The 24,109-nt window shown below is 46.1% G+C and overlaps 2 protein-coding genes across 2 annotated transcripts; one reads left to right on the top strand and one right to left on the bottom strand.

Annotated features, from left to right (window-relative positions):
- Positions 1–258: 258 nt before the first annotated feature.
- LOC143785566 (uncharacterized) lies at positions 259–2,360 on the top strand. Its single transcript, XM_077274543.1, has 2 exons — positions 259–1,044; positions 1,131–2,360. Exons 1-2 carry the CDS (start codon positions 808–810, stop codon positions 2,358–2,360), a joined length of 1,467 nt encoding a protein of 488 aa, XP_077130658.1. The 5' UTR covers positions 259–807.
- Positions 2,361–15,435: 13,075 nt separating this feature from the next.
- On the bottom strand, positions 15,436–17,313 carry LOC143785565 (ras-related protein Rap-2c-like). Its single transcript, XM_077274542.1, has one exon. The coding sequence runs from the start codon at positions 17,157–17,159 to the stop codon at positions 16,524–16,526; it is 636 nt and encodes a 211-aa protein (XP_077130657.1). The 5' UTR covers positions 17,160–17,313; the 3' UTR covers positions 15,436–16,523.
- Between the last annotated feature and the right edge of the window lie 6,796 nt (positions 17,314–24,109).

Genomic DNA, 24,109 nt, shown 5'->3' with positions numbered 1-24,109 from the left:
TGTTATTTCGGCACTATATGGTGTTATTTGGGCACTATACGGTGTTATTTGGGCACTATATGGCGTTATTTGGGCACTATATGGTGTTATTTGGGCACTATATGGCGTTATTTGGGCACTATACGGTGTTATTTGGGCACTATACGGTGTTATTTGGGCACTATATGGCGTTATTTGGGCAATATATGGCGTTATTTGGGCACTATACGGTGTTATTTGGGCACTATATGGCGTTATTTGGGCACTATATGGCATTTTTACCCTTCGCCATGACAGCACCCACTGGAGAGATAGGGATCCGCCCCAAGGAACAGGAAACCTACAGAGACATAAAAGGGGGCGGTCCCCCTCTCCTCCTCAGTTTAGGTTTCCTGTTCCCAGGGGACAGGATCTCTGAAGACTACAGAAATCATACCTGGGCTAGGAGCATCCGCCTGTGCGGTTTCTGCGCGAACGGCAGGGGATGCAGTCCAGATGCAGCGTCGGGGGAGATTCCGTTAGACGGCTCCCCCCTCGTCTGGCCGGCATGTGGGATGGCTGAGTCCGGGAGAGATGACGCCGATTCCACAGGAGCAGCGCTGCAGAGGTGCGGCTTGAACAGGCTCCAGACGCGGACCACCAGGTAAAAGGGTCCGGGATCTGCGGCACAGCTGCAGCGGCAGCCGGTACACCGCTCCATAGCGCAGGCCGGGATAATGGCGGCCGCACATGCGTGGAGCGGTGTAAGAATCCCCAGAATGACCCGGAAGTAGAGGAGCACTTCCGGGTCACTCACACAGCGGTGGAGGGAAAAGCGCGGTTTCGCGCATGCGCAGTGCACCGCTGCAGAGTAAAAAAAAAAAAAAAAAAAAAAAAAAAAGTTTACTGACCGGATCCTGGCCTATAAAAAGGGGGAAGTTGCAAACGCACAGGCGATGCAACATGTCGTCCCCAGGCAAGACTGTGGACCCAGCAGGTGAGCCAGCCAGCAGAAGGTCCTCAGATGCCAGCCACAGGAGTGAGACCAAGGATTCAAGATCCAGAAAGTCGCAGCCTCCTATTTCGGTACCGTACAGCTTCACTGGGTGAGTGTGATTTCCCCTCTGCCTATAAAGCTGACACTCTTTTCCACAAATGTCTTCTTCTCCCAGGCCAAAAAGAGACAGAAATCTAAGCACAAGCAATGTGCGTTATGTGACGAGCCTCTCCCAGATTCCCACCCCAAAAAACTCTGCAATCAGTGTATGGCGGAAACAATGCAGAGTCCATCTATGTCGGTCACAGATATACGGGCCATAATTAGAGAGGAATTACAGGCCATCTCACAAGCCAGTACCCCCCCTAAAAAATCCGGGAAAGAAAAGGCTATATCCAGCTCTGAGTCCGAGGAGGAAGGCGTTATCCACTCAGACTCCTCGCAGGCGTCATCCTCTTCCTCAACACATTCCGACATTGAGGGTCGAGCTTGTTTTCCTCTTGATGGGGTGGACAACCTAGTAAAGTCCATCAGGAATACTATAGGTTGTGAGGATACAAAAGACGACCAAACTGCACAAGACATCATGTTTGCAGGGTTGGCGGAGAGGAAGAGAAGAGCATTCCCAGTAATTCCGGCGGTTAAGGCTCTGATAAAGAGGGAGTGGGAGAAACAGGACCAGAGAGGTTTTCTCCCGTCAGCCTCCAAAAGGAAGTACCCCTTTAATGATGAGGAGTTAATTTCATGGACTAAAATCCCTAAGGTGGACGCTGCAGTCGCCTCCACCTCAAAACAGTCAGCCCTACCAGTCGAGGATGCGGGCCTACTTTCTGATCCTCTAGATCGGAAGGCAGAATCGTCACTGAAACGATCATGGGAGGCTTCCACGGGCATATTTAAGCCATCAATTGCCAGCACGTGCACAGCTAGATCCATGCTTGTGTGGATTGATCAGCTGGATCAACAGATCGAACACGGGGTCTCCAGACAAAAATTGCGGGATGCGATACCACTAATTAGAGGTGCAGCAGCATTCATGGCCGATGCTTCAGCTGACTCTCTTCGCCTTGCAGCAAGGTCAGCCGGTCTAATTAATAATGCCAGACGTGCGTTATGGATGAAGAGCTGGAAGGGGGATACGCAGTCAAAGGCTAAAATCTGCGCTATTCCGTGTGAGGGTGAGTTTTTGTTTGGGAAAGCATTAGACGAGATCCTCAAAAAAGCAAAAGAGAGGAAAAAAGCCTTCCCTGACCCCTCAATTCCTTTCTATAGGAAGACCTTTAGGAAGAGGCCGTTCGGAAAAAGAACACAAAATGAAAGATCGTCACGATGGGCCACAAGAGAGGGAAAACAGGGTGGCACTATGTTCAAAGGCCCCCCCTTCCGTAGAGACAACAAATTCTGAAACACCAGACACCCCAGTAGGGGGCAGGTTAAAATTTTTCTTTCCCCAATGGCGAAAAATCACGTCAAGTTCCTGGGTGCTAAATATTATTAAGGAAGGAATGAAAATAGAATTCCTCCAAATTCCCCATGATTCCTTTATTTTAACAGCCCTTTCCTCACCAGTGCAACAGAAGGCCCTTGAACTGGAAATTAGAAGTCTTATAGTTAAAAATGTTTTAGTTAGGGTGCCAAAGGGACAAGAGGGTAAAGGGTTCTACTCTCCGTTATTTTTAATCCCTAAACCCGATGGTTCATTTCGAACAATTATAAATCTTAAAAAACTCAATACGTTTATTAAAAATTATACGTTTAAAATGGAGTCTATTAGATCGGCCATTAAGCTCCTTTTTCCAAATTGTAGAATGGGCGGCATTGATTTAAAAGATGCCTACTACCATCTCCCTATCCATAGTAGATATCAAAAATACTTAAGAGTGGCAGTAACTCTTGAGGGGGAGATTCATCATTTCCAGTATACAGCCATGCCCTTCGGTCTCTCCACGGCACCCAGGATCTTCACGAAGGTAATGTTAGAAGTAATGGCCTACCTTCGCCAGAGAGACACATTAATCATTCCCTACTTAGATGATTTTTTAGTTGTAGGAAACTCATCCCTTCAGTGTGCGGAACGATTAGCTGACACTGTCTCGTCCTTAGAAAGCCTGGGCTGGATCGTCAACTATAAAAAATCCAGACTCACCCCACTTTCTCTTCAGACATTTTTGGGATTTAGTCTAGATTCCATAAAGCAAAAATGTCTACTTCCCCAAGAAAAAATATCTCTTATAGAGGGTAAAGTTGTGGCGGCCATTCACAAACCTCAAATGTCCCTGAGAGCAGGAATGTCCTTGCTAGGATCCCTCTCCTCCTGTACTCCAGCCGTTCAGTGGGCACAACTTCATACCCGAACATTACAACATCAGATACTTCGGGAACAGAGAAAATTTCTGGGGCACCTTGAATCGAAAATAACTTTATCCGAGAAAGTCTTATCCTCCTTAGAATGGTGGCTAAATAAAGACAACCTAGCGGGGGGTGTCCCTTGGGTAATATCACCATCCCACACGATAACTACGGACGCTAGTCCCCACGGGTGGGGCGCACACATGGGAGATAGATTCTGCCAGGGAACCTGGGATAAGAATGAGGATTTATATTCATCAAACCTAAAAGAATTGAATGCGGTAAACTATGCACTGCGTCAATTTCTCCCACAGCTACGAGGAAGCCACGTCCGAATCTGTTCAGACAACACTACGACAGTGGCGTATTTAAACAAACAAGGCGGCACAAGATCAGACGCTCTAATGTCTTCCGCAAACAGTACCTTAATCCTGGCCGAAAAGCATCTGTTGTCCCTCTCGGCAGTCCACATCAAAGGAGAGGACAATCAACAAGCGGACTTCCTAAGTCGACACACTCTTCATCAAGGAGAATGGTGTCTCAATCCTCACATTTTCCACAAGATAACATTGTTATGGGGCAAACCCCAAATAGACCTGTTCGCTACAAAACAAAACAAACAAGTCCAGAAATTCGCATCTCGGTCCCGTGCAGATCACCCGGACATTCTAGATGCTCTTCAAACACCCTGGCAATTCAAGCTGGCGTATGCTTTCCCTCCGATAATTCTGCTTCCACAAGTAATACGGAAAATCAGGGAAGAGCAGGCCAGGATAATACTAATAGCGCCATTCTGGCCCAAGAGACCATGGTTCTCGTGCCTGCGATCGATGTCGGTGACGGATCCTTGGGTCCTTCCCTCAATCCCAAACCTTCTCTCCCAGGGACCTTTCTTCCACCCTCAGGTGGACAGCCTCCACCTGACGGCCTGGAATTTGAAAGGCAGATATTAAATTCCAGGGGGTTTTCAAAAGGCCTAATTGATACACTCCTGCTTAGCAGGAAACCATCTACAACAAAAATTTACACCAAAGTATGGAAGAAGTTTCTTCAGTTCCATACTAGTTCAAACCCCTCTGAAGTCCCAATAAAATCTATACTAGAATTTCTACAGAAAGGGAAAGAGTTAGGTCTGTCAGTTAACACACTAAAGGTCCAGGTGTCCGCTCTGGGTGCCCTCTATGGCCATAATATTGCTGGTAATAAATGGGTATCCCGCTTCATCACGGCCTGTGAGCGAGTTACTCCTGTCCACATACCTAGAGTAGCTCCGTGGGATCTAAATCTAGTCTTAGACTCTCTAACAGAATCCCCATTTGAGCCTATAGACACAGCATCTTTAAAACACTTGTCGTTAAAAACAGCCTTCTTAGTAGCCTTAACATCGGCTAGAAGAGTCAGCGACATTCAGGCCTTGTCGATAGATCAACCTTACCTTCTCACATTTCATGACAGACTAATCTTAAAACCGGACCCCCTATACCTTCCTAAGGTAGCAGGGAAGTTCCACAGGTCACAGGAGATACATCTTCCTACTTTCTTTAAAGATCCCTCTACTCCTGAAGAACAAAAATTCCATACTCTAGACGTCAGGAGAGTAGTTTTGCAATATATTGAGAAAACTAGTAGTTGGAGGCAGAGTAGGGCTCTGTTCATATCCTTCCAGGGCAAAAAGAAAGGATATGGAGTCACAAGAGCAACATTATCCAGGTGGATAAGAGACGCTATCCGGTTGGCCTATTCCATGAAAAACGAAGAACCTCCGGAGGGCATCAAAGCACATTCCACCAGAGCCATGGCTTCTTCCTGGGCCGAAAAAGGGAACGTGCCAATCGAAGATATATGTAAGGCTGCAACTTGGTTGGCTCCTTCCACTTTCTATAATCACTACAGGCTCGACCTGTCTTCTGACTCTGACCTACACTTTGGCAGGACTATCCTCAGCACGGTGGTCCCCCCCTAGGTGTTGGTCTCTGGAAATCTCTCCAGTGGGTGCTGTCATGGCGAAGGGTAAATAGCCGGATTACTTACGGTAATGCTCTTTTAATGAGTCCATGACAGCACCCAGTCACATCCCTCCCTAATAAAAGCCAATGTAATTACTTCTATGAAGTTTATATTCTGATGATACATTGTGATGATTGACTAACACTGGCGGTCCTCCGGGTACTCTGAAATTAAACTGAGGAGGAGAGGGGGACCGCCCCCTTTTATGTCTCTGTAGGTTTCCTGTTCCTTGGGGCGGATCCCTATCTCTCCAGTGGGTGCTGTCATGGACTCATTAAAAGAGCATTACCGTAAGTAATCCGGCTAATTTAGGCACTATATGGTGTTATTTCGGCACTATTTGGTGTTATTTCGGCACTATATGGTGTTATTTGGGCACTATATGGTGTTATTTGGGCACTATATGGTGTGAGCACTATATGGTGTTATTTGGGCACTATATGGTGTTATTTAGGCACTATATGGTGTTATTTGGGCACTATATGGCGTTATTTGGGCACTATATGACGTTATTTAGGCACTATATGGTGTTATTTGGGCACTATATGGCGTTATTCGGGCACTATATGGTGTTATTTGGGCACTATATGGTGTTATTTGGGCACTATATGGCGTTATTTGGGCACTATATGGTGTTATTTGGGCACTATATGGTGTTATTTGAGCACTATATGGTGTGAGCACTATATGGTGTTATTTGGGCACTATATGGTGTGAGCAGTATATGGTGTTATTTGGGCACTATATGGTGTTATTTAGGCACTATACGGTGTTATTTGGGCACTATATGGTGTTATTTGGGCACTATATGGTGTTATTTGGGCACTATACGGTGTTATTTGGGCACTATACGGTGTTATTTGGGCACTATATGGCGTTATTTGGGCACTATATGGCGTTATTTGGGCACTATATGGTGTTATTTGGGCACTATATGGCATTATTTGGGCACTATATGGCGTTATTTAGGCACTATATGGTGTTATTTGGGCACTATTTGGTGTTATTTCGGCACTATATGGTGTTATTTGGGCACTATATGGTGTTATTTGGGCACTATATGGTGTGAGCACTATATGGTGTTATTTGGGCACTATATGGTGTTATTTAGGCACTATATGGTGTTATTTGGGCACTATATGGTGTTATTTGGGCACTATATGGCGTTATTTGGGCACTATATGGCGTTATTTAGGCACTATATGGTGTTATTTGGGCACTATATGGTGTTATTTGGGCACTATATGGCGTTATTTGGGCACTATATGGTGTTATTTGGGCACTATATGGTGTTATTTGGGCACTATATGGCGTTATTTGGGCACTATATGGTGTTATTTGGGCACTATATGGTGTTATTTGGGCACTATATGGTGTGAGCACTATATGGTGTTATTTGGGCACTATATGGTGTTATTTAGGCACTATACGGTGTTATTTGGGCACTATACGGTGTTATTTGGGCATCATATGGCGTTATTTGGGCACTATACGGTGTTATTTGGGCACTATATGGTGTTATTTGGGCACTATATGGTGTTATTTAGGCACTATACGGTGTTATTTGGGCACTATACGGTGTTATTTGGGCATCATATGGCGTTATTTGGGCACTATACGGTGTTATTTGGGCACTATATGGTGTTATTTAGGCACTATACGGTGTTATTTGGGCACTATACGGTGTTATTTGGGCATCATATGGCGTTATTTGGGCACTATACGGTGTTATTTGGGCACTATATGGTGTTATTTGGGCACTATATGGCATTATTTGGGCACTATATGGCGTTATTTAGGCACTATATGGTGTTATTTGGGCACTATTTGGTGTTATTTCGGCACTATATGGTGTTATTTGGGCACTATATGGTGTTATTTGGGCACTATATGGTGTGAGCACTATATGGTGTTATTTGGGCACTATATGGTGTTATTTAGGCACTATATGGTGTTATTTGGGCACTATATGGTGTTATTTGGGCACTATATGGTGTTATTTGGGCACTATATGGCGTTATTTGGGCACTATATGGCGTTATTTAGGCACTATATGGTGTTATTTGGGCACTATATGGTGTTATTTGGGCACTATATGGCGTTATTTGGGCACTATATGGTGTTATTTGGGCACTATATGGTGTTATTTGGGCACTATATGGCGTTATTTGGGCACTATATGGCGTTATTTGGGCACTATATGGTGTTATTTGGGCACTATATGGTGTTATTTGGGCACTATATGGTGTGAGCACTATATGGTGTTATTTGGGCACTATATGGTGTTATTTAGGCACTATACGGTGTTATTTGGGCACTATACGGTGTTATTTGGGCATCATATGGCGTTATTTGGGCACTATACGGTGTTATTTGGGCACTATATGGTGTTATTTGGGCACTATATGGCATTATTTGGGCACTATATGGCGTTATTTAGGCACTATATGGTGTTATTTGGGCACTATTTGGTGTTATTTCGGCACTATATGGTGTTATTTGGGCACTATATGGTGTTATTTGGGCACTATATGGTGTGAGCACTATATGGTGTTATTTGGGCACTATATGGTGTTATTTAGGCACTATATGGTGTTATTTGGGCACTATATGGTGTTATTTGGGCACTATATGGCGTTATTTGGGCACTATATGGTGTTATTTAGGCACTATATGGTGTTATTTGGGCACTATATGGTGTTATTTGGGCACTATATGGCGTTATTTGGGCACTATATGGTGTTATTTGGGCACTATATGGCGTTATTTGGGCACTATATGGCGTTATTTGGGCACTATATGGTGTTATTTGGGCACTATATGGTGTTATTTGGGCACTATATGGTGTGAGCACTATATGGTGTTATTTGGGCACTATATGGTGTTATTTAGGCACTATACGGTGTTATTTGGGCACTATATGGTGTTATTTAGGCACTATATGGTGTTATTTGGGCATCATATGGCGTTATTTGGGCACTATACGGTGTTATTTGGGCACTATATGGTGTTATTTGGGCACTATATGGCGTTATTTGGGCACTATATGGCGTTACTTGGGCATTATACGGTGTTATTTGGGCACTATATGGGGTTATTTGGGCACTATATGGTGTTATTTCGGCACTATATGGTGTTATTTGGGTACTATATGGTGTGAGCACTACATGGTGTTATTTGGGCACTATATGGTGTTATTTGGGCACTATATGGTGTGAGCACTATATGGTGTTATTTGGGCACTATATGGTGTTATTTGGGCATCATATGGCGTTATTTGGGCACTATACGGTGTTATTTGGGCACTATACGGTGTTATTTGGGCACTATATGGTGTTATTTGGGCACTATATGGCGTTATTTGGGCACTATATGGCGTTATTTGGGCACTATATGGCGTTACTTGGGCATTATACGGCGTTATTTGGGCACTATATGAGACAGCAGCTGCATCTGGACACAAGCTCCTCTTTATCCTCTTTGTGGAGTCAGCTTCTTGATAAGGACCGTCCCCGCGATGTGGGGTCTCCACACAATGGAGGTTATTCAGGTCACTCACCCAATACTCGTGGGAACATCATCGCTGACATCAATGCGGTTTATTAAACTTCTCCTAAATGATCCGTCTAATTCCCGCTACCCCAGTGACCCCCTCTCACTGACCGCACTGTTGACAGTGGACGGATCACCGTTTGCACAAGGCGCCAGCGTCTGGCCCATAGACCTTCAATGGTTCCCATCACTCCAATGGTTCGGGTCCACCTAGAAAGCACACACAGATAGCGGCTCCACCGCACACTTGTCAGGAGTCAATGACCGCAAGGAACAACGCTGAGGACTTTGCCCAGGAGGAGTATGTGGTGAGCAAAGAGGACTGACAATAAGTGTGAGGCTGAGAGGGAACTGGAAGACAACCAAAGCCGCCACCCAAAACGTGATCTGCACACTGAGCCAGAAGCACAGCTCTGCATGTTTGGTGTATACACCTGGGCAGCCATAGGACTGGATGACGCACGCCGAGATGGACTCACACAATCCGGATCAGATGGAATCCTATATAATCCTATAGCGAATTCTCTGATCTTCCAAACAGCTATTCAATGCTAAACTCGAGTTTCACCATGTCGGCTTTTTCTGGCGTGTTGGCGCCCCCAGAAGAAGCCAAAATAGTGAAACACAAGTTGGACTTTTTGCGCTATGTGTAATGCAGATGGCTATTTTATGTTTTGTAATAAGTGACTCGCATTCAGATGTTTATAGGGTGATGGATCGTTTTGGTTCTATGTACCCTATCGAGTTGTACTTGAATCATCGTAGCATAGCCACATGCACTCATAGGGCTTAATTCACACAAATGAGGCCAGAAAGGAGTCCTTTTGGTGTCTGCATTGGCGTGGTGGGCGCACTTTTAACATTTTTACATTTTTCTAAAGAGTGGCGCCTTAGACAGCTGCCTGCTCCTCTTACCCTGATGGAGGTTCATGGGCCTAAGATCCTGAGGTCATGTTAGCAATTCATGATGAGTCTATCAAATATCAAACTGACCCGTGTTGATGATGGCATATCACATGCTGGAATTCCCCTTTGCAGAACGTGTCCTTTTCTACTTTTTTTTTTGTCGTTTTTACGCCCCAAATCCCTGAGGGGTTACTGTATACAGTTATAATTTATTTCAATGTTTATGCAGTATATAGAAAGCTCCTAAGCTCCCTCTAGTGGTGACTAAAGGCAGAAGGAAAAAAGTCAGTAGGAAAACTGGAAAGATAGAAAAAAAGAAAGAAGAGAGAGAATGAAAGAAAGAGAGAGAAAGAAAGAGAAAATAAAGCAAAAAAGGAGCAAAAAAAGAAAGAAAGAAAAAAGAGAAAAGGAAAAAAGGAGAAAGAAGCAAAGAAAGAATAGAGAAGGAAAACAAAGAGAGAAAAAGAAAGAAGGAAAAAAGAGAAGGAAACATGTAAAGAAATTAAGAAAAGAAAGAGAAGGAAAGAAAGGAGAGAAAGAAAGAAAGAGAAAGGAGAGAAAGAAAAAGAAAGAAAGGAGAGAGAAAGAAAGACAGAAGAGAAAGAAAGAAACAAAGAAAGAAAGGAGAGAAAGAAAGAAAGAAAGAGAAAGAAAGAAAGGAGAGAAAGAAAGAAAGGAGAGAAAGAAAGAGAAAGAAAGAAGGTAAGAAAGAGAGAGAGAAAGAAAGAAAGAAAGAAAGATGCTGTTTTCATCCCTCTACCTCCAACTACAATATTACAGAATGGGGACCACAATTTATTTTCAGTACAGATTAGACCCCACGTACCAATCAAATAATAATAAAATAAGTGGAAAAACGAGAGTAAAATGAGAGATCTTAACCCAAAATGTGTCCGGTGTTGAGCAGGATGAGGAATGAATCATTCCGGGGTGTAATAAGCCGTTTAGATAATATGGTGATTATTAGTGACTGTTTATTTGGAATATTGCTTTGCTCTCCGGATGTCGCTATCTTCGTGGCTTTGTCATCACGTGTGATCGCTGATTGTTTTACTTCCATACTTGGGGCTCCGTCTGCTCCTAATCGTTAGTGTTTGCTCAGTGTTTCTGGGCATATGATGTCATTGTGAGTTTCATGCCATTAAGGACCTTGGCAGTCAGTGACTAATAGACCACAGTCAGGACCGTCCTGTATTCCGCAGGGTATCGGTGAGGAGTAACGTGTCTCATTACCTGCACAGCCAAATGCAAATAATCCATCTACCCTAAAATAGACGTGTGTAACACTCTGAGGTCTCCTAGGACTGTATCCGGCCCCTGCTCTGGAGCGCAGACACAGCCATAGCCCTTCTCTCTGTGCTGTCACACACTGTCTGTACAGTTTATTCAGTGTTTTAGGGCTTTCTCTCCCCATCTCTTTGGCTAAGCTGCGAGTTCTGACATCTTTCCTTATCCATAGCTGTCTAGAAACGTCTAATCCCCTCTCCCTGCTGAGAACACAGGCACGCTCAATCATGCACAGCGTCCATGTGTACTGTGGAGGTATGGAGTAATAACTGAGTATGGGCGCCTTAACTTTCCTGTCCCCTGCTCCTCCTCGTCCATCTTTCACAACCACATCCTATGGAGATGAACAGCCACACGACAGCCCACCAGGACCCTGAAAGTTAGTAACTCCTCACTGGTCTGGACTTGACCTGGTCACTGGTGGCGCCCCCAGTGGTGTGGACGTACTCGTCAGTGCAGTGAGGTTTTACCCTTGTTACATAGTCCATGTCTCACTGTCGGCATGTGAGCGGATCAGGGTGCACAGGGTTATTTAGTGAGGGTAAACACTTTGTACATACTGTGCCGGGCATTGTTCTCCGTGTGTTCACCCATATCCAGAAAACACAGCGCAGTAAACAGGGAGCTCACGTGGAAAAGAAATCGTCAGGAAGAAATCACCCAAACAGGGAGGGTAAGAACACAGGGGCGTAGATAATGGGGTGCAGAGACAGAGGTCCCCCCTAAGATGGAGGATAAGGCCATAGAAAGGGGCTTAGATAATGGGGTGCAGAGGTAGAGGTCCCCCTAAGATGGAGGATAAGGCCATAGAAAGGGGCTTAGATAATGGGGTGCAGAGGTAGAGGTCCCCCTAAGATGGAGGATAGGGCCATAGTCTGGGGAGTAGATAATAGGGTGCAGAGACAGAGGTCCCCCTAAGATGGAGGATAGGGCCATAGTCTGGGGAGTATATAATGGGGTGCAGAGGTGGAGGTCCCCCTTAGATGGAGGATAGGACCAGAGTCTGGGGAGTAGATAATGGGGTGCAGAGGTGGAGGTCCCCCTAAGATGGAGGATAGGGCCATAGTCTGGGGAGTAGATAATGGGGTGCAGAGACAGAGGTCCCCCCTAAGATGGAGGATAAGGCCATAGAAAGGGGCTTAGATAATGTGGGTGCAGAGGTAGAGGTCCCCCTAAGATGGAGGATAAGGCCATAGAAAGGGGCTTAGATAATGGGGTGCAGAGGTAGAGGTCCCCCTAAGATGGAGGATAGGGCCATAGTCTGGGGAGTAGATAATAGGGTGCAGAGACAGAGGTCCCCCTAAGATGGAGGATAGGGCCATAGTCTGGGGAGTATATAATGGGGTGCAGAGGTGGAGGTCCCCCTTAGATGGAGGATAGGACCAGAGTCTGGGGAGTAGATAATGGGGTGCAGAGGTGGAGGTCCCCCTAAGATGAAGGATAGGGCCATAGTCTGGGGAGTATATAATGGGGTGCAGAGGTGGAGGTCCACCTAAGATGAAGGATAGGGCCATAGTCTGGGGAGTAGATAATGGGGTGCAGAGACAGAGGTCCACCTAAGATGAAGGATAGGGCCATAGTCTGGGGGGTAGATAATGGGGTGCAGAGGTGGAGGTCCCTGTAAGATGAAGGATAGGGCCATAGTCTGGGGAGTATATAATGGGGTGCAGAGACAGAGGTCCACCTAAGATGAAGGATAGGGCCATAGTCTGGGGAGTAGATAATGGGGTGTAGAGGTGGAGGTCCCCCCTAAGATGAAGGATTCGGCCATAGTCTGGGGAGTAGATAATGGGGTGCAGAGGTGGAGGTCCCTCTAAGATGGAGGATAGGGCCATAGTCTGGGGAGTAGATAATGGGGTGCAGAGACAGAGGTCCCCCTAAGATGGAGGATAGGGCCATAATCTGGGGAGTATATAATGGGGTGCAGAGATGGAGGTCCCTCTAAGATGAAAGATAGGGCCAGAGTCTGGGGAGTAGATAATGGGGTGCAGAGGTGGAGGTCCCTCTAAGATGAAAGATAGGGCCATAGTCTGGGGAGTAGATAATGGGGTGCAGTGGTGGAGATCCCCCTAAGATGGAGGATAGGGCCATAGTCTGGGGAGTATATAATGGGGTGCAGAGATGGAGGTCCCTCTAAGATGAAGGATATGGCCATAGTCTGGGGAGTAATGGGGTGCAGAGGTGGAGGTCCCCCTAAGATGGAGGATAGGACCATAGTCTGGGGAGTAGATAATGGGGTGCAGAGGTGGAGGTCCCTGTAAGATGAAGGATAGGGCCATAGTCTGGGGAGTATATAATGGGGTGCAGAGACAGAGGTCCACCTAAGATGAAGGATAGGGCCATAGTCTGGGGAGTAGATAATGGGGTGTAGAGGTGGAGGTCCCCCCTAAGATGAAGGATTCGGCCATAGTCTGGGGAGTAGATAATGGGGTACAGAGGTGGAGGTCCCTCTAAGATGGAGGATAGGGCCATAGTCTGGGGAGTAGATAATGGGGTGCAGAGACAGAGGTCCCCCTAAGATGGAGGATAGGGCCATAATCTGGGGAGTATATAATGGGGTGCAGAGATGGAGGTCCCTCTAAGATGAAAGATAGGGCCAGAGTCTGGGGAGTAGATAATGGGGTGCAGAGGTGGAGGTCCCTCTAAGATGAAAGATAGGGCCATAGTCTGGGGAGTAGATAATGGGGTGCAGTGGTGGAGATCCCCCTAAGATGGAGGATAGGGCCATAGTCTGGGGAGTATATAATGGGGTGCAGAGATGGAGGTCCCTCTAAGATGAAGGATATGGCCATAGTCTGGGGAGTAATGGGGTGCAGAGGTGGAGGTCCCCCTAAGATGGAGGATAGGACCATAGTCTGGGGAGTAGATAATGGGGTGCAGAGATGGAGGTCCCTCTAAGATGAAAGATAGGGCCATAGTCTGGGGAGTATATAATGGGGTGCAGAGGTGGAGATCCCCCTAAGATGAAGGATATGGCCATAGTCTGGGGAGTATATAATGGGGTGCAGAGGTGGAGATCCCCCTAAGATGAAGGATATGGACATAGTCTGGGGAGTAATGGGGTGCAGAGGTGGAGGTCCCCCCTAAGATGAAGGATAGGGCCATAGTCTGGGGAGTAGATAATGCGGTGCAGAGACAGAGATCCCCCTAAGATGGAGGATAGGGCCATAGTCTGGGGAGTAGATAATGGGGTGCAGTGGTGGAGATCCCCCTAAGATGGAGGATAGGGCCATAGTCTGGGGAGTAGATAATGGGGTGCAGAGGTGGAGATCCCCCTAAGATGAAGGATATGGACATAGTCTGGGGAGTAATGGGGTGCAGAGGTGGAGGTCCCCCCTAAGATGAAGGATAGGGCCATAGTCTGGGGAGTAGATAATGCGGTGCAGAGACAGAGATCCCCCTAAGATGGAGGATAGGGCCATAGTCTGGGGAGTAGATAATGGGGTGCAGAGGTGGAGATCCCCCTAAGATGAAGGATATGGCCATAGTCTGGGGAGTAATGGGGTGCAGAGGTGGAGGTCCCCCCTAAGATGAAGGATAGGGCCATAGTCTGGGGAGTATATAATGGGGTGCAGAGGTGGAAGTCCCCCCTAAGATGGAGGATATGGCCATAGTCTGGGGAGTATATAATGGGGTGCAGAGGTGGAGGTCCCTCTAAAATGGAGGATAGGACCATAGTCTGGGGAGTATATAATGGGGTGCAGAGGTGGAGGTCCCCCCTAAGATGGAGGATATGGCCATAGTCTGGGGAGTATATAATGGGGTGCAGAGACAGAGGTCCCCCCAATAATGGGAAAGGATAGGGCCATAGTCAGGGTTGTAGATATTGGGGTGCACAGTTTAGGTCCCCCCAACAGTGGGGAAGGATAGGGCCATAGTCGGGATAGTAGATAAGGGGGGCACAGAGGTAACAGTCTGACTTGGGCCCTGGGGTTTGTGAAGACCCATCTTCCAGGGGTCCGCGCCTCGGGCCATATCAGTGACAGAGGACTCTGATCGCAGTGGTCCCCATAAATGGCTGCCCTGAGTGTTACATTGCTGGTTCATGAACGGAATGCCAGAACTACAGTGAAGACCGACACAGAGCGAGGAAGCAAGAAATGGATGGGAAATGGGTTATATATGTTCTAGTATCAGGATATATGAAGAAGGTAATATGGTGGGAGGGAAGAAATGTCTAATTAGGACCCCTGTATTAACCAGGGCAAAAAGAGTCACTCAGAGGGGTGGTCTTCTGCTCCGGGAGACACTGTACATGGACAGATGGAAACTTATATAGTAGCTTCTTCAGTAATTACTCTTTTTTTATACTTCGGAGATATAATACAGTGATGTTTTATCATATATATATTTATATAGAGCACACAACACACAAATGATGAAATTCACATATTTTATTGATTTCTCATCCTCGTTCCTAGAACATTTGATGCTTTCGGTGGCTGATCAGTAAAGTGCAGACATCCCCTCCCCCGCACGGCATGATTGACAGGTGACCCTCCATACTGACCACTGTCACAGCGGATGATGGGAGAGTAACGCTGCACACAAAATGCAAAAACACTAACAAAAAAAACAAACTCTCCACGATCCACCGCCCCGATAAGGGAACGTGCCTGACTCATTACGTCCCGGGTCTATAATCAGCTCCTGGGTCCGCACTCTGCAAATATTTTCATTCTTCCCAGGACAATCAATAAATCAGAAGACAATATAATGATTTTTTTTTTAGAACCGAGACAAGAAGGGGTGTAACTCTGGGGGTGCGGGGGGGTTAGATTGGGATTGGAGCTTCACGCTTCCCTCTCAATATTATCTGTACATTTACACTTTACAAACATCAATAATATTTTTTTTTACATTTTTTTTTCAGTTTGATCAGTTCTTACAATCCTGACACAGTCCTCAATAACCGGAGCCTATACCCCGGCCCATCGTACCACGTCTCCGCCGGCACCCATACGGTAACATACACACTACATTGATTTATGTTTTTGTTGTTTTTTTTCTGCAACAATTTCAAAAACTTTTTTTGCATTTTTTTACATAAAAATTACACAAAATCTGATCACATCAACTTTTTTTTTATGGGACCGAGAAGTAGGATTTTGCATGAACGTTTTAGATTGAGACCACCAAAAGTGAGATAAATAATACTAATATTAATATATATATATATATTTACCCCCCAATAATTGTAAAAAAAAAAAAAAAACCTAGGTGGTGTGCACAAGTCCTTAAGGCAACCGAAGACTCTCTAACCGATGTGAAACCACAAGTCCCAGCAACACAGATCAGGTTCTGGTTGGCACAATATACTGGTGCTTTGAGTCCTTCACCAGAGCCACCAGCGGTGACCAGTGATGCAGAAGAGACGACATGTCCCGTGGTCCTCACAAAATGTGCTACGGAGCGACCAGCGTCTCCTAAATATTCTTCTCCAGCAGTTTTAGGGTTCTGGGTTCCTCTAGGACAAGATACAGTTCTGCTGCTTCCGGCGAGGTTGCTTCCTCCGGGGTTCTGGCTGTGCGCTGGCTCTGCGTCGCTCTAGCGCAGGGCTCAGTAGACATGGCAGGTTAACCCTGCGTAAGAGTTCCTCAAAAACGTCCTGTACTTTTTGGTTGCTCTTGGCTGAGCTCTCTACGTAGCCGCTGTCCCATTCCAGTTCTGCCGTTGCAGCAGCCTGTAGCGCCATGAGCTGCCCAGCGTCTGATTCCACGCCGGGGAACAAGTCCGTCTTGTTTCCAATGACCACGATGGGTACATCGGTCTCCCCCTTGATTTGGAGGATCTCTTCTCGTAGCCTCTCCACTTCTTGGAAGGACTCTAGGTCGGCCAGCGAGAAGACCAAGGCGAAGGCATCACCTTGTTGGATGCGAAGCTTCTGCATGGCGGGGAAGGAGTAGCTGCCGCTGGTGTCCACAATTTCTATGCGTAATTGGAGGGCGTTGGGCTCCAGGCAGTAGACCTCTTCCACCGTGCACCGGTGTCGGGGTTCGAAACGGTCATATAACAACTGCTGGATCAAGGAAGTCTTGCCCACGCCGGCAGCACCCATGAAGACCAGGCGCACTGTGCCGCTGGATTGCACCGAGATGGACATGGCGGTCACTTCTTGGCTGGACCTGTTGAGGAGACCCTCAGTGGTGATGTGCTGCAGACTTGGATGCTCTACAGATCTCCAGGAACCGGCTGCCGCGCTGGATGGGAAGGCTGCTGTGCACGTCTCGATGCTTCTCGCACAACCTGTCCCTTCTCATCTGCAGCTCCTACTTTTATACCGGAGTCCCCACAGCTCCAGCCAATCAGACGGCTGGGAGGCTGGGCGAACGCCATGTGCCAAGATTATTGCACTTTTTTTTTTTTTTCTACACAATACACGTGTCTCCTGTGTTCACAAAAGATGTGGGGAGGTGCAGGCTGCGAAAGCAAAGCTGCAGATATCTACAGGTGACCGAGGAGCCTTCTCGCCCAGAGGCGCAGCTGCAACAGGAGGCGCACCCAGACCCTGGTGCACAGAAGAGGACGCTGGAGATTTCCTAAAAGTCTGTGCACCACGGGCTGCCATAAACAGTAATCCAGGGAAATAAAAAGCACGGACGACCGGTCACTATCCAGTTATATGAAGTCTGATCCTCACTGCGGGAACCTACAGGGACCACAATGAGGACAAATATAGAGATCTAGACATTAAAATCTATCAGATCGATTCAAATTAAAAACCCGACGCGTTTCTAACCCCCGTTACATTCGTTTTTTTATTTGGATGAAGGAATTTTTTCGGCCATAACTTGATTTACCATGAATTGGGGAGTATGTCGGGTGCAGGGAACAGGCTGCGACGCTGACGCTGGTGATGGGGGATGTTACTTCTACCTTTCTGGAGAATCTGACCAGACAGGTCTATTTTTACACCGTATGATGAAAGTGAAGACAGAAAGACAATAGGCGGTCACCGTGTGTGACAGCTGGGAGGGTACGAGCCGCCATCGTGTGTGTCAGTGTCTATATACCAGGTCTCCAGGCGCTGATCTGTGCGCGTCTTGTGATAAAAAAAACCAGATAGTAATAACCAGATCTGCAAGTCTTCATGGCCCAGCAGCATGCAGCCGTACATCACCAAGCACAATGCCGAGCGTCGGATGGAGTGGTGTAAAGCCGCCACCACTGGACTCTGGAGGAGACGTGTTCTGTGCAGTGACGGATCACACTTCTCTATCTGCGTCTAATGGAGGAGTCTGGGTTTGGTGATTCCAGGAGAACGTCCCCCCTGACTACATTGTGCTCCCTGTACAGACGGTGGAGGAGGATAATGCTATGGGCTGTTATCAGGGGGCGGCCTCGGACCCTCAGTTCCAGTGACGGGAAATCTCAGTCCTCCAGCACCAGACATTGAGGATAATTGTAGCTTCAGATTTGTGGGAACAGTTTGGTGAAGACCCTTTTCTGTTCCCCATGACTGTGCCCAGTGCACCAGCTCCATACAGACATAATAATACATGAGTGTCAAAAAAATTAAAATAAAATTATACTTTTATTATTGCAATGGGAGTCAGATACTGTGAATTGTGTGGATTTTTTACAAGTTTTGCTGGGAAATGTCATCCACACTAATTATCAATGAAACGTCGTTTCCAGTACTTGAGAGTTACAGGAAAAACGAACCCAAAGGTGATCGGCTGCGAGCGCTGCAAGGCCAAGCCGTGCCACCAGAGGGCACCAAACACACGATCTGAGCGCAGTATATTTTTACGCCTGTTTTACGTGTTCACTTGTTGTTGTTTTTTATGTTGGCCGTTGTAGCTGAGATTTGGGGGTCTTCGGATGTTTAGGGCCGATGCATCAACTCCAACTTTTTAAAAAGTTGCTTCATTTTTGCTCAAATATCCATCCTCCCCGCTAAGAATGATGTCACGTAGACCTGAAATTGTTGCACAAACTTTTGAGACATTTTTGCAAAATATGTGATTTTATTTATTTTTTTTGCTTTAAAAAGACACAAAAACGTAAAGAACAAAACTACAGAGCATTTTTTACTTTACGCAAAATTCATGAGCCATGTGCACCGTTTTGAAGAATTTGGAGCAGAGAACGGAAAACAGAGTCAGAAAATCCTGCAAATGATGAATCGGGCACTTAACGTTTATTATAATGTTAATGTTTTGTTTTTTTGTTTTTTTTTAGGGACAGTTTTTAAAAGAAGAGGCAGGGAGCTGTGGGAGAGCACAGTGCAGCCTTTGTCATCTCTGTCACTGCCTATGCAGAGCGCAGCTGTCTAAATGAATTTAACACCAGCTTCTGTGCTCTGCATAGTCAGCGACCAAGATAACAAAACTCTCAGTAAAATAAAGTGAGCTTTGTTATCTCAATCAGTCTATGCAGATCGCTGTTGTGCCGATAAAATTCGCATCGCCTGCTTCACTCTGCATAGGCAGCGACCAAAATAACAAAGCTCTCAGTAAGATAGTGAGCTTTGTTATCTTAATCACTGTCTATGCAGAGCGTAGTAGTTCAGATGCATTTCACATAAGCAGCGACCGAGAAAACAAAGCTCTCAGTAAGATAGTGAGCTTTGTCATCTCAGTGAATGCCCATGCGGAGCGCAGCAGTCCTAATGAGCTTGTCATCAGCTGCTGTGCTCTGCATATGCAGCAACCGAGATAACAAAGCTCTCAGCAAGATGAAGCGAGCTTTGTTATCTCACTGACTGCCTATGCAGAGAGCAGCAGTCCAGATGAGTATGTCATCAGCTGTTGTGCTCTGCAAAGGCAGCGACTGAGATGACAAAGCTCACTTCATCTTACTGAGCGCTTTGATATCTTAGACGCTGCCTATGCAGAGCGCAGCATCCAATGACAAACTCATCTCAATTACCTTACGTAATCTTTTTCATCATCTAGATCACCGGCAGTCACTGAGGCCCATTGACGGTGGAGGATGGGGGCAATGGTTTGCTCCCCGCAGACTGTGGCACCTTGGGTTACCGCCCCTGAGTACACAAGATGGAGGCCGCTGAGGACACCACAGCCTCGCAGCCCTGTACAGTGACTTTCCGCCTACAGCAGGAGCTCCGGTGGAGGTCACCACATGGATTTTCACCTTTTGTCTCCTTCCAAGGCCGTAATCTCCATGATACAGCCAGCAGCACGGTGTACTGTAAGCAGAGGAGTCTTATACAAGTCTTGGCCTCCTCGGCGCTGCGGCTTTTTATCAGCGTGGAAGATGTCCAGGCGGCGATAGGATTGTTGTGGCTTTTACGCTGACATTTTCCTCCTTTCATTGCAGATCAAAATAACAACAAGCGCAGCTAAATGGACCCGCGGCAAAACACCAGAACATGTGAGCGAGCGGCGTGTCCGCCGATAACAGGAGCACAACAAGATAAGGGCGGACGTGTTCAGGGAGCGACTTACAGGACTGCAATGGCAGGAAAGTCAAAGGACCTGAAGAAAAATCTGAAAAAAAAAATTCTGTGACCGAGAATTGTGGACGGCGTGCGCGGTTGAGCGGTCGTCCGAGGCTCCGATTCCCGGATCATCTGGTATAAGACATCCCCCATCAATATTTGGTCTAGTAGTCAGGGTTAGCGAGTGTCCAGCCCCTGAGGTTGGACTGTAATTGAAATTTTTGTTAACAATGGAGGTAAAAGCTTTCTCCTCCCTCCACCATGAAAACATATGAACCCTCCGCCAAGTTCTCTCCCATAGGGAAGTCAGGAGAGACAGCTATCTCCTAAATGAACATTTAGCCAACCATTATCTTGTATTTTGGCATCTTAAAGGGGGCCTGTCACCAAGTCAAAAGAGGCCCGTTTTTGCTCTTTTTTTTTTATTACTGCCGTTTCCCATTTATATTTTTTTTTAAATCCGCCAACTGGTTACAGAGATATAGGCCTTTTTATTTAGTGATCCTTTTTATGGTCTCTACAGAGGGGGCGTGGCTCACAGATGCTCTAGGGCGTGTTCTGCATAATTTCCTCGTTAGTACCCACCCCTGAGGAAGGACCATAAAGATTAGCACTAAACAAAAAGGCCCATATCTCTGGGACTATATGGCGGATTTTAAAAAAACAAAAAACAACATGCTCAGGGGAACATGGGGAATAAAATAATAGTAAAAAAAAACTAAGTACCTTTGACCTGATGACAGGTCCCCTTTAAGTACATGTGGGCATTTACAGGTCCTTCTCAAAAAATTAGCATATAGTGTTAAATTTCATTATTTACCATAATGTAATGATTACAATTAAACTTTCATATATTATAGATTCATTATCCACCAACTGAAATTTGTCAGGTCTTTTATTGTTTTAATACTGATGATTTTGGCCTACAACTCCTGATAACCCAAAAAACCTGTCTCAATAAATTAGCATATTTCACCCGTCCAATCAAATAAAAGTGTTTTTTAATAACAAACAAAAAAACCATCAAATAATAATGTTCAGTTATGCACTCAATACTTGGTCGGGAATCCTTTGGCAGAAATGACTGCTTCAATGCGGCGTGGCATGGAGGCAATCAGCCTGTGACACTGCTGAGATGTTATGGAGGCCCAGGATGCTTCAATAGCGGCCTTAAGCTCATCCAGAGTGTTGGGTCTTGCGTCTCTCAACTTTCTCTTCACAATATCCCACAGATTCTCTATGGGGTTCAGGTCAGGAGAGTTGGCAGGCCAATTGAGCACAGTAATACTGTCGGGGTCGTAATACGACAATTACCCTTCCTTCACCAGTCATTCCAAATTAATATGTGTGCAGGGCATCTGGTACCGGATAAGAATAAATCAGACAGGTAGCTGGTTCAAACTTAGTTAATGCCCCGTGCATCCACACATGTCTGCAGCGGTCACACCAACTGGCTTTATTCTAAAATACACAATACTATATTGAGTGTTAGGGGAAGGCGTGCATTAGGCGGGGTTTAAGCTAGCATCCAGTCTTTCTGATTTGTTCTGACGTCTTCTGGTGAATCCTCCCTTTCTTCACATTCCTGAGTTTCGATTCTGAAGAAATGAATCATCCCTCCAGACACAAACCAGAAACGAAACTGAACCCTGGCGGCCATCTTTAAATACAATTACATTTGCATTAACTAGCAGATAGGAAAAACTTATTGTTTCACAGTATAAGAGTATAAAAGTACAAAGGTATATATAAGAAAGTATATTTTCACCTTGACAATCCCCTCTAAACACTAAGTTTTTCCCTTAAAGAAAGATCCTTCGAGACTGTCCATGTGATGGGAAAAGGGGAGGTGGATTTCTTCATCCAGACACCTCAGAAACTCTCCCCTTGCGAGAGGCCTCCAGGCAGCTGAACCCTTCACTAACCTCACATGGAGTTCTCCCACTGTCCCTAAACTAAATCTCTTAGCATCATCTGAGAATGGGGGATTTTGTCTACTCTCTTGAGAGGAATGTACTTCGGGATCTCCCCTGGATCAGTACCATCGTACTCTGGTGGATCTATTTCTTGATTGAGGACGGTGCCAGTCGGAGTTGCTTTGGCAATAACCTTTTTGTACAAAGAATAACACAACAGAAAATTATCGATCCAATTATAAGGAGGGCAATTAGTACTAAACAAACTTATTGAAGGAATCTCTTGATCCCACCTAACCAACTGGAGAAGAAAGATGTGTCTGCTCCAGCATACATGACACGTCGTCTTATTGTCCTAATTTGTTCAACTTCTTTAGAAACCTTCAGGTCTTTCGGATCTACATTTTGCCATTCAGGTCTGGCTGTCTATATTTCATCTCGTATGTCTTTGGTCATACCGTCAATGAATGTGTTTACCAATATTCCAACATCAAGTGGGTTTATGGGACTGTACTCCATGTCTTCCCATTTCAGCTGTAACCGTCCAAAGTATAGCTCTACACTCTCTCCTTTGTCACATCTGTAGAAAATCTTAATTTACGTCTTAGCACGTCACCTATTTTTGTGCTCACCAACTCCCTAGGCCTGCCTAGGTGGATTTATACGTCCATCATATTGTCATTATTTGTCTGTAGAATGAGAAAGGTTGGTTCTCAGGGTCAGCCAAATGTTTTTGCATAGCTAGCTGGTCAGAGGGCCTCCAGGGATAATACTCCTGTATCTGTCTTACCCTACCTGATGTGGTTGGTTCTCTGGTGGTGGGGGCGACTTGACATGCTGGTCTACAGCTCCTTCCCAAAAGGATTACTGTCAGCCTACTCCTAAAAGTTAATGTCCCCACTATCCACCAACCACAATCCTGTGTCAGCTTCTTATATCACTACATGTGATCTTGTCTGGACAGGATTCAGTGTAATTCTCTTAAGGTACCTTCACACGAAACGACATCGCTAGCGATCCGTGACGTTGCAGCGTCCTCGCTAGCGATATCGTTTCGTTTGACACGCAGCAGCGATCAGAATCCTGCTGTGATGTCGCTGGTCGCTGAATAAAGTCCAGAACTTTATTTGGTCGTCCGATTGCCATGTATCGTTGTGTTTGAAAGCAAAAGCAACGATACCAGCGATGTTTTACACTGGTAACCAGGGTAAACATCGGGTAACTAAGCGCAGGGCCGCGCTTAGTAACCCGATGTTTACCCTGGTTACCAGCGTAAAAGTAAAAAAAACAAACAGTACATACTCACATGCGTCCTCCAGCGTCTGCTTCATCACACTGACTGAGCTCCGGTCCCTAAAGTGAAAGTGAAAGCACAGCGGTGACGTCACCGCTGTGCTGTTAGGGCCGGAGCTCAGTCAGTGTCAGGAAGCAGACGCTGGGGGACGCGCTGGTGAGTATGTACTGTTTGTTTTTTTTACTTTTACACTGGTAACCAGGGTAAACATCGGGTCACTAAGCGCGGCCCTGCGCTTAGCAACCCGATGTTTACCCTGGTTACCCGGGGACCTCGGCATCGTTGGTCGCTGGAGAGCGGTCTGTGTGACAGCTCTCCAGCGACCAAACAGCGACGCTGCAGCGATCGGCATCGTTGTCGCTATCGCTGCAGCGTCGCTTCGTGTGAAGGTACCTTTAGGTCGGGTTGCAGCACGGGTCATACAAGTGTTAGGGCCC

This window comes from Ranitomeya variabilis, chromosome 7 (assembly GCF_051348905.1).
Source record: "Ranitomeya variabilis isolate aRanVar5 chromosome 7, aRanVar5.hap1, whole genome shotgun sequence".
Classification (NCBI taxonomy): Eukaryota; Metazoa; Chordata; class Amphibia; order Anura; family Dendrobatidae; genus Ranitomeya; species Ranitomeya variabilis.
This window is presented reverse-complemented; position numbering and strand designations above follow the sequence as displayed.

Excerpts from the sequence above, each read along its gene's own strand:
- LOC143785565 (XM_077274542.1), bottom strand. The coding sequence starts at position 17,159 with ATGTCCATCTCGGTGCAATCCAGCGGCACAGTGCGCCTGGTCTTCATG.
- LOC143785566 (XM_077274543.1), top strand. The coding sequence starts at position 808 with ATGCGCAGTGCACCGCTGCAGAGTAAAAAAAAAAAAAAAAAAAAAAAA. Across the intron at positions 1,045-1,130 it reads AGTCGCAGCCTCCTATTTCG|GCCAAAAAGAGACAGAAATC; the intron begins GTACCGTACAGC and ends TTCTTCTCCCAG.